Genomic DNA, 11,420 nt, shown 5'->3' with positions numbered 1-11,420 from the left:
CCCATGACAGTAAGTAGCATCCTTCTTATTTTCCATCAGAGCTATTTGTTCCTATTTAGGGAAATGCAAAAATCAAGCCTGAACATTGTATTACATATATGATATCATTTCTCCAGGAACTACCAAGCTGTTGTCATTACACCCAAGCCAATCTCCACTCAGGTCTCATCAAACTTTATTAATATCTCAGGAGAAAATAAACTACCTACTGAAAGTATCAAAAACATACCTACTTGCATTGACTGGAACCAAATGAGTCTCAACTACTGAAATAGATAATTGCAGTTCTTCACACATTTACACAGAATAAATTCACTGATAATGAGTCCTGATATCTGTGACATAAATTGCAATGCAAATGCCATTGTAAAATAAAAATTAACTAATGATTTCCCCAATATATGTATCCATATATAAATGCAGTTAAATTTTAGACAAAGGAACATCTGGATCCTTTGATGACAATTGTACATAGATGTAACTTCTCATGATAGTAAGCATCTAAATAATTCACCGTCTTTCCTAATAAAATTGTTAAAGTAAAGTGATTAATAGAGTTCTGTTTGATATTTATTTAATAGTGAGGAGCCCAGCAACTTTTAAGATCTATTGTGGCTATTCTTCAGCTGTTTAAGCATACAACTTGAATAAATACAATTATCAACTGAGAAAACTCTCAGATTTTGTCTACATCTGTATTTTCTTTACCGTAAAATAAAAGACAAGATATATTGACTGATTCAAGACTTGAAGTCAAATTGCTAGTATGTGTTTTAGGATTTAACCAATAATAATTTAGGAAGCAGTCAGAGAATTAAAAGGTTTTGAGTAAAACATATACAACTAATTAAAATATTTTTGTGTGTTATTAAAAATAGAACTGATCAAAAAAAAGCTGGGCATGAAAATGAAATAATTATTTAAATGGCATTAATATGAATTTACTGACAGAGAAACTTAGTAAGCAATTATCATACAACCTAGAAGTTCCATAACTTGACATCTTAAAATTACCCAATTCTACAAAATCATTTATTTATAAATGTTCCTTTCTACTGAGATCATGATTAAAGTTGGTTTTGTTTCTGATTTAACACCTTGATAATAGCCTTTCGAATCTGCTTTGTCTTCACACTGTAGATTATAGGGTTGAGCACAGGAGGGATGAGCAGGAAGACGTTGGCCATGATGGTGTGGACAAAGGCAGGTGCTGAATGGCCATAGCGGCGTACAAGAGACAAGCTGATGAGAGGAATGTAGAAGATGGCAACAGCACTGATGTGGGATATGCATGTATTGAAGGCTTTCTGTCGCTCATCGGAGGAAGCGATGCTGAGCACAGATCGGATTATCAGTACATAGGACAGCAAGATGCAAGGGCAGTCAAACCCTGTAGTAGAGAATATTGCAAACAGACCAAGAACGCTATTGATTCTGTTGTCTGTACATGAGAGCTGGATGACATCTACATGGTAGCAGTATGAATGTGAAAGAACCAGAGAACTGCAGAAGGACAACCTCTTGACAAAGAGCACAACTGGCAACATGATGGCAACACTCCTTATCAACACAATTGTGCCAATCTGGGCAATCCTGGCATTGGTAAGAATAGTGGTATATCTTAGTGGATCACAGATAGCCACAAAACGATCAAAGGCCATGGCCAGCAGAACTCCAGATTCCATGAAAGTAAACCCATGGAGAAAGAACATCTGGGCAATACACGCATTTAAATTGATCTCTCGAGCTTCAAACCAGAGGACACCAAGGGTAGTGGAAAGTGTGCAGAGAGACAAGCTCAAGTCTGTGATGGAGAGCATAGAGAGAAAATAGTACATAGGCTCATGGAGGCTCTGCTCACGAATGATCACCAGCAGGATCATGCTGTTCCCAGAAAGGGCAATTACGTAAAGGAGACAAAAGGGAATGGAGATCCAGACCTGAGCTGCTCTCAGGCCTGGGATACCAGTGAGGAGGAAGGTCGGAAGCTGGGAATGGGTATTATTGAGGATGAGCATAGTGAAGTCTGGAAAAAGAAGGGCAATCAGATAATTGAATATAACAATGCATAGATCTTATTTTATAAACATCTCTCTAGCACTTAGTCAATACTGATAATTCTTAAAATTTTTTAAATATTTGTTTATATACTAGAAATGTAGGCTTCTGCTTCTTGCTGAGAGAAAACATCAATCTGAGAAAAAATAAGAAAGAAGGAAAGAACAAAAGAAAGAGAGAGAGAGGAAGAAAGAAAGAAAGAAAGAAAGAAAGAAAGAAAGAAAGAAAGAAAGAAAGAAAGAAAGAAAGAAAGAAAGAGAGGGAGAGAGAGAGAGAAGGGGAGAAAGAGAGAAGGAGAGAAAGAAAGAAAGAAAGAAAGAAAGAAAGAAAGAAAGAAAGAAAGAAAGAAAGAAAGAAAGAAAGAAAGAAAAAGAAAGAAGAAAGCAGGAATGTAAAGAGAGAAGGAGAAAGAGCAAAGGAAATGGAGAAGGAAGGGAGGGAAGGGATGAAGAGAGGAAGGAAAGAAGAAAGAAATCCTTGTCATTATTTTTCGCACAATAAAGTCTGTCTTATAACAAATAATAGCACAGGATGCTACTGAAATCCAGATAAGTGTTGTACTCAGACCGTATACAATGTGGTAGATGTAACTGTATTCTTATCTGTATCCATCCAATTATCATAACTGTTCAAGAATATAAAACTCTCTGCCCTCTCTTTCTCTTATGTGTACAGGTGTGACCAAGCAACTCTCCTAGAAGTATACAGCTAGGCAACAGAGTATCTGAAATGTCTATATCTGAGCCTAATGCCGCCTACTCTGTGGAGGATGGAAACACATAGGAGGAGTCTGCCTGCCATCCAGGATGACAGCTCCTGATGAACAGCTTTCAAATCTGTTCTTTCCCAGAGATACACTGTAATCAATATGGCTCTTCGAGTGTAGATTTCTATGTGTCAAATATTGTATGAAGCACTTTTTGGTTTTTCTGGGAAGTGACTTTAGTATAAATGCTCCCTTGTGTGCCAAGACATCCAGGCTACACTTTTAACAGCAGATCATAAATCCATTGGCTCACTTTAGTGACCATCAAATTCTTAGTGTATGTTGCTGATGATTATTCCAAGAAAATTTCCCTCCCCATCCTCTTTGGAAACTTGTCTTTATTAGGTATTTCCAGGTGGTAGACTCCTTCTTTCTTTTTGTAATTGTATTCTGCAGCTTTGCCTTTCTGATATCAATCCTCTGCCTACTGTCCAGTCATTTCTAAAAAGTCTGCCTACTGTCAAGTCATTTCTAAAAAGTCTGCCTACTGTCCAGTCATTTCTAAAAAGATCCCTGCCTACTTTCATGACATCTGTTTCTTCTACAGAATGACAATTTTCAAGTAAATATTGAAATTACAATTCTGGTTGCCTGAATCTAAACATGAAAATAAAGGTTATTTGAGTAAAATTGTGTGGCTTCTAGTAGGTAGAAGTAATACTATATGCTATGGACTCTATCACTCTGTCATACTCCATAACTTTCCTCTGTTACTGTTTTAACCATATAAATACAATATAATCATATATTGTTATTATAACAGAAACTTCACTGTTATATCTTATTTATTTAACTGACACTATTTCCAATCAATTATCAAAACTCTTTTATTCAAACTTTAATATTTCTTTCTAGATCTACCTCAGCTTTCCCTAAATACAATATCTACTATAAATGTTCATACAATCTAACATGAACTACTAAATTATCTTACAAATATTTGTAGCTTATTGATTTCTCAGGATAATGCTAGCATATTAGTGTAAGATGGAATGCCCCCAAACCAGCAACAACTACTATTATTAATAAGTATTTTATACATACCAGAAAAACTAAGTGATTTAGGGAAATGAAAGCTTAAACTGCATAAGAGTAAGAAAATTACATATCAGCATTTAAGTGCAAATTATAGCCTAAGCATTATAAATTTATTAGAAAATAAGTATTAATTATTCAAGTGGTCAATATAAAAACAGGAAATTATTACATAAAAATCAAAATAATCAGTAAAAAGTTGAAACACATTCATCAGCAATAAAGCCAATATAAGTGAACTTTAAAAAAACTCATCCAGAAAACTAACTAAAAGACAATAAAAGCAATACATATAGTTAAATAAATGTATCTTTAAATATGATGAAATGGTCTAAAAGTGTATGCATGTATGTATGATGTAGCAATTTTGATATAAAATGACAGGTAATAATAAAAGAAAATATGAAATTTGATCTCAGTCTCAGTTAGCATAAAAAATGCAATCTATGGGGAAGATAGCACACTAATTTGCAATAAACTGAATTGTATCTAATTGAGGGTGAGGGAGTTAGGTTCATAAAGCCATAGCAACAAATACATGTATTTGTTCCTAAGACTAGAGCTGATGTCAATACAAACCTGTTGGAGAGCTTACTTCCTAACAAAGAGAGGAGAGATACAGAAATGACCCCAATTTTAAAGCTAAATGAAAAGTGAGGAAGAAATAAAGACATGGTGAGGGTCACTTTTAGGACTGCATTGAATCAAAATAATTCTGTCTGCTCTCCCTGGCTTTGATCTCGTCTCCTGGAAAGAAGCATGCCTGCCATCTTCCTGCTGAGACACCCCTGACCTGTGGTCCTTCTGCTCTAAGCAATTCCTTCCCACTTGTGTGCACCTTTGCTTTGTCCCACCCTCAAGTTTACCTCAGCAGTCTATTTCATGGGCTTTGTCATAAGGGTCTTAGTACCTTACCTGGTCCTAGTGTTTTACCAACAAAAGGACCGGTGCATTTTCACTTTCTGCCAGATCAAATTCATGTATGTGATGGTTGCTCTGGTAGTTCACGGATCTGACCCTCTAATAAATATCCCAGCATGTACTTCAAACCTGCTGCCAAAAGGCCCATGGGATTCCAACCAGGTATAATGAGGAAAATTAGATAGGTGCCTCCTCACACTGTACTAAGCAGGTTAAAATTCCTATTACTTCTTCCTTTCATTTTAATATCTCCACATTAGGTTTAAATATAGGTGGTCTTTACTTGTCCATGATCTTTAGATTATAATTTTTATAGAGTTCAGAGAATGAACCATCATGAACTTCCCTCTTTCCCTTTTCTGTTCTTACTGAAGTGAACTACCAAACCAAAATATAACAATACATATAAACTAGTACTCATCCTCATAGCTACTATCTTACATTTCTGTTTAAGTTATTCAAGTGTGAAAAGAAATTAACTTCTGCCTGAAATACCATTAAACTTCAGTTGACACTGGAATTCATCAAGTTGTGCCCACCTGTAACCCCAGCCACTTAGGAGACAAAGTCAAGAGAATTAGGAGTCAGGGTCCATCCTTGGTTAGAGAACAGTCAAGGTTAGAAAAGATCATTCTCAAAAACCAAAAAACATTTTTGAAATATAACTAATAACTAAAACAGAGTTAGCCATGTGACCAGAAAAAAATGGCCCAAGCCATCTAGGAGTGACAAGAAAGCTAACACTCATACAATGACTCAGTTGCTCATTGTTATGTAAATTTTGTTTACATTTATTTGGACCATCTTCTGAAACCAAATTTTTTCTTAGAAATTTAAATTGTAGATACAAAAAAGGAAGAGCTTTCTTCAGTATCTCACTGAAGACCTATGACTATATTTGTTAATAAAGAAAGTTAAATCTTGGAAAATCATGACTCTCATATCAATATCTTGTTAATATGAAAATCGTGATTCACAGCTGAAACTGCGGCCAGTGGTCTGAGTTTCTGACATCTCTTCAGCGTTGAGGTCATACAGTGTGCAGGATTCTAACACACTACAGATTATAGGCCATGTCAATTTCACACCTGTGGTTACTGAGTTGGGGTTTCTGAGTCCCTGTCACTCATGCTTGCTTATCATGGACTCAACGTATTAGATACTTAGTTATTCATTGCAACACCTGCCCCAGATTTTAATTTGCTTCAGAGAAAAAATGTATAGAAAAAATAAATTCTCTTTAATGTTGCTTGTACAAACCTTCTATTATTTTTCTATTATGTTTATATTTATTTTGAAACTATAAAAATCTGCAGGTTAAATTGTGAGCTTTATTTTATTTTCTAGGCTTAGGTTAATGTAGTGGGCATGGCTACTGGCTCTCTTGATAACACAGATTAAGTAGTCTTAGCCCATAATTTAGATAAATGCATAAATATGTTCAGACAAATTATTTAAAATGTTACAAAATACTATTCCTAGGTATACCTTTTTTCTCAGGTCTTTCTTTCTATTCTTGGTACAATGTGTGTGTTCTCTTGAGTAAATTTTAAAAGGACAATCTGTGATTGATAGATTTTTTTATGTTCATTGATGGTTCTCCATTGGCTTCTCATTGTCATCTGTTTTCATTTTTCTAATGAAGAATGGTGTTGTGCATATTTTCATATATGAGTTAGCCATTCACATACCTCTCTTTGTGAAAGTCCTACCTAAGCAAGTTTCTTATGCATCTGATAAGTTTTCTTTTTTTCCATGAGTAGATCATGGGTCTTTCTCTGTCAGACAGTTTTATTATGATTATTCTGCATTTTGAATTTTCAGTTTTATAATTGGACATTTTTTTCTCTTACTGAAGTCCATTGTTGGTTCTCTATTTTCTTCTTGTAGTTATTGCCTTTTATATTCTCAAGTTCTTCCAGAAATGCTTCTTCTGCCAGATGATGGGAGTATATGGAGAGACCCACAGCAAAGTATTAAAGAGTCAAAATTGTGAGCTACTATGAGTCCCATTTAGTTTTATTTGTGGGTCATATTCATCTAGTGTCCTTGACTTCTCTGACTCCTACAAGTCTTCCTCCACCTCTTCTGTGGAGCTCCCTCATCTCTGAGGGGAGGAACCCAATGAAGATCTACAATTTTGGCTCTCTAATGTTTTGTAGAGTGTGTGGATATATGCTATTTTCTTGATAAATCTTATGGCTGTTAGTTTGGTAGTTTTGTTTTACATACACAGTAAAATGTACACATACACACACACACATACATATATGGTTTTAATTAGATAAGGATTTTGGTCATATTGGGCTAGGAATTAATCATACTCTACTAGGGTTTTATCTAACCACAATTATCATTTTGGCCCTATTTCAAAATAATACCACATACTTAAGTCCATCATAAGTATACATCATGATATGCCATTTTGTACCATAAGGAATGTAAAAAAGCATGTACTTTCACAAAGCCTCTGCATTTGATAACCCTGAACTCATAGAATGATGATGTTATATTAATTACACATACCTAAAACAAATAGTTATCATCATTTGTGCATATATACATATGTGCTCACGTACAGGTTCATGTTTATAGAAATACCTCTCCTATTCATGCATAAACATATATGAAGTATCAATGATTATTTATGTTGCACACAATATGCCTAAAATGAGAGCAATAAATAATTTAACAGAAAATGTAAGTATAAGGATAAGTTTTATGCAATTGCAGCAATACACCTTCATGCATTCAATTAAACCTGTCTTTGTGCTCCTGTATACAGACAAGAGAGGAAAGTTAGGGGTTAATACTTCCAGATTTAGCTTCTAGTCTCACAGGGAGTCATTGGAGTCATTGTGAATGTAGGGCAGTTTGAATATAGAAAGAGGAAAAGAACCATTTCTTGGGGGAACAGACAGACCACACAGTTCTTTAAATAGATCCCAACATGAGATCTCTAAACAAGGCTGAATCCCAGGAGCGTATAAGAAATTCTTTAGTCATAGTCAGCTTGTTCAGAGATGTCCTCGCAGAAACTCTCTAGCAACAAGCTGATTGTGACCTCACATGCTCTACACTTAGGTTCAGATATTACAGAGTGAGATTCAAAAGTTCATCATCCTGCACTAATGTTTCATAAGCATATAACTTTATTTCATCTTCTATGTGTAGTATTATGTAGTATGCTAATAATGGTTGTATCCTGTAAAAATAAGAATAATGTATTTTGTAGAATAGAGTAACAATGAGTGTTGGGCAAGAGGAAAATTATATGTTCTTTTTCTATTGTCTAAGAAATGCACAGCTCCATGTCTCAAACCAAAGCAAAATGATAAACTGTTCTCTTCATAATGCAATTCTTTCACATGCAACAAAAATGACAAAGGATCAGCAAACACCTGTCTATTAAGTATTGCTTGTACTCAAAACTCTCCATGTGTTCAGGTCCTAAGAACAAAAGGGAAACAGAGAGAGATTTCCAAAAGTGATGATGACAAACTGTAGAACATGAAGAAGTTGAGAGAAAACAGACACCTGTTGAGGACCACATCTCCCAACTCAAATATAGCTCTTATGTCATTTCCATTATTCTATTGTTTCTTTAATAAATGAACATTGAGATTATAGTCAGAGCAAACAGAATAGAATAAGAAAGACATGTCTCTTAATATGGGTGTTCTGTATCTGAAAAAAAATTAGATAGAGGAAAACTAGATGCCCAGTTAAGTTGGACAATATAAAATTGTGTAAAATGAGTCCCCTACTAAGACTAATGGAAAGAAGCCAATAGAAAGTCAATGGTTGTACATCCCTAAAATCCCAGTGTTCTGGTTTATGAGGCCAACTAGGTTACATAATATAAAACCAGACCCTATTGGGGTGGTAGGGGGAGATAGGAAAGAAAGAAGAAAAAGAAGGAAGGAAGGAAAGAAGTTTTTCATAGTTAAACAAACAATTTAAAGGAGCTTTAATTAGTATATCAAAATCTAATAATCCTTTCCCAACAGTTACTTAGTTATAACTAGGGCACATTGGAAAGTGCAAAGAATCAATAAAGTTAAGTGCCTGGGGGCCAAAATAAATATAATCTAAATATTCTTGTTCAAATCATTCTTAATCTTGATGGCTGTTCCTATAAACCAAGAGTGGCATACGATGGCCAGGGGTAAGTAAGTGCATCCCCTGTTGTTTAGAAAATGTGGTACTATTTGAGGAGATTGAACCTGGTAAACAGAAGCAAAGCAGAGGCCCTGACCTCGAGGTGATGTGCTTATCTGAATTGTCACTGTAGAGTTCATAGGCATATTTGGGCAATCTCATGGTGATTAGCTAAGAAGGTTGGTAAGCTTTGTGGTATAGTGAAGACTTCCAAAGTCTGAGCCCCACTGCTTTCAGCCTTTATACATGAGGGAGACTAAGAAAAATGAGATCTGTCTCATCTTGAAGAAGCCTTTTTAGGATTCTTGAGGCCTATGAAATGAAACATTTGTTAGACTGAAAACATCTTTTCAAAGAGACAATAAGGATACTGTTTTCACCTGAAGGTTTCTCTTATGAATGAGGTGAAATGTGAGACTCTCAAATACAAACACAGGGCAGCAAAGACTAAGAGAATAGACATTGGGTAAGAACTAAGTCACATGTCAGCTATGTACTAAAGTTTTCATGACAAGCTGCAGTTCTTGTAAAGCTCAGACATTAAGAAACAAGCAGCACTAAGCAAGAACATATAAAAGCTGGCATGCAATAAATTCCTCTAGCGTGAGATATGGCCTTAACTCTAGTGAGCATAGCTCAAGTAGGGATTGGAGGATTCTAAGAGGAAAGCTTCTAATTGGTAATATTGATAATCAGTTATTGGATCAATTGCATCTGAATATTTATCTTGACTTGATATTTTGTTCTCCATATATTTACTGAACTTTCTCTTTATCAAGAAAGGATGTGCTAGGTGAAGTGTCAGGTTTGAAGTCATCTTCTTGTGTAATTTACCATCCAGTACATCCTGGAAAAAACTAGTTGGCAAATCAAAGCCAAGTTGAAGTTTGTGTAAGAAAATATGTTCCAGAATATAGCTGCATCCAGGTACTAACATGTTGTCGGTGCCTACTTTTGCACCAAGACAGAGAAAGTCACTGATTTAAACAGAATTTAGTCACTGTAGGCAGAGAGAAGGAGGACCTGGGTGGGAGAGGGAAGAGAGAAGAAAGGAGGGGGAGATTAGGTATTGTGGGAGGGATAATAGAGAAGCCCTGAAGGCCAGCAGAATGAATGGAAATATGCAACCTGGGGGGTGGGTGAGAGATGGGAGAACCCTCTAGAATGTACCAGAGACCTGGGAGGTAAGAGAATCTCAGGACTCAAAGGGAGGGACCTTAGATCAAATGACCAACAGTGGGGAGAGGGAATTGTAGAATCCACCTCCAGTAGAAAGACAGGGCATCAAATGGAGGGATGGGGTTGCCATCCCACAGTAAAAAAACTCCAACCCAGAATTGTTTCTATCTGAAAGAACTACAGGGGCAGAAATGGAGAAGAGACTGAGGAAAGGTGGTCCAGTGACCATCCCAACTTGGGATCTATTTCAAGGGTAGGACCCAAGGACTGGCACTATTACTGATGCTGATTGCAGACAGGAGCCTAGCATGGTTGTCCTTCATGAGGCCCATCAAGCAGCTGACTGAGACAGCTGCTTACAGCAAACTGATACTTACACCAAACCAATGGAGTGAAGTCAGTGACCCCTGTGGTTTAATTAGGTAAAGGCTGGAAAAACTGAGGAAGAGAGAGACCCCATAGGAAGACCAGCAGTCTCAACTAACCTGGACCCCAAGGAACTCCCAGAGAATGAGCCACCAACCAGGCAGCAAACACAGACTGGCCCAAGGCCCTAACAGATATTCAGCGGAGGACTGCCTGCTCTTGCCTCAGTGAGAGAAGATGTTCCTAACCCTTGAGAGACTTGAGGCTTGAGTGGGGAGGTCTGCCAGGTGAGGACATCCTCTTAGAGACAGATGGAAGGAAGATTGGGATGCGGAACTATGGGAAAGCAGACCAGGATGGGTAGCAAATGGACTGTAAAATAATAATAAATAATAATAATAATAATAATAATAATAATAATAAAAGGGAGAAGGGGCAGCTATTCTTTATATTATAAGGCTAACTGATAAACACAGAAGAAATAATGAAGTTAATAAATCACCATTTCAACTACCAGAACAAAAGAAGTAAAAGAATGGATTACTCATAAAGCATAAGATATTCATGCTCTAAGATTTTTATTAAATATACTATGTATAATTGTTAATACACAGATGTTTTGTCTTTTTCCTTAGGCTAGAATCAAAGTGAACTTTGCTAAATAACCAAAGCTAATATGAGAATAAATTATTACGATCCCTTATTTCATGCTTCTTTCCACATGAGCTATCATTGCCCAAATGTCTCAACACAGAAATAAAGGACAACCCTCTTCCAGTCAGAAAAGCACCNGGGCAGCTGGGACGCAGGGTCGGCTGACACTCGCCAGCTACCCACAACACCCTCCACAGGATCTTAAGACTTCTGGTGAGTGGAGCACAGCTTCTGCTCCAATCCAATTGCACGCGGGACCAGAGACTGCATTAGTTAGGGA

At 36.4% G+C, this 11,420-nt stretch overlaps 1 protein-coding gene across 1 annotated transcript; it reads right to left on the bottom strand.

Annotated features, from left to right (window-relative positions):
- Positions 1-1,067: 1,067 nt before the first annotated feature.
- Positions 1,068-2,018, bottom strand: LOC110299133 (olfactory receptor 51F2). Its single transcript, XM_021168755.1, has one exon. The coding sequence runs from the start codon at positions 2,016-2,018 to the stop codon at positions 1,068-1,070; it is 951 nt and encodes a 316-aa protein (XP_021024414.1).
- Between the last annotated feature and the right edge of the window lie 9,402 nt (positions 2,019-11,420).

Source organism: Mus caroli, chromosome 7, assembly GCF_900094665.2.
Source record: "Mus caroli chromosome 7, CAROLI_EIJ_v1.1, whole genome shotgun sequence".
Classification (NCBI taxonomy): Eukaryota; Metazoa; Chordata; class Mammalia; order Rodentia; family Muridae; genus Mus; species Mus caroli.
Note: the sequence above shows the minus strand (reverse complement) of the source record. Positions and strands in the feature narration are given on the sequence as shown.

Bases quoted from the DNA above. Each gene is read 5' to 3' on its own strand.
- LOC110299133 (XM_021168755.1), bottom strand. From the start codon at position 2,018: ATGCTCATCCTCAATAATACCCATTCCCAGCTTCCGACCTTCCTCCTC.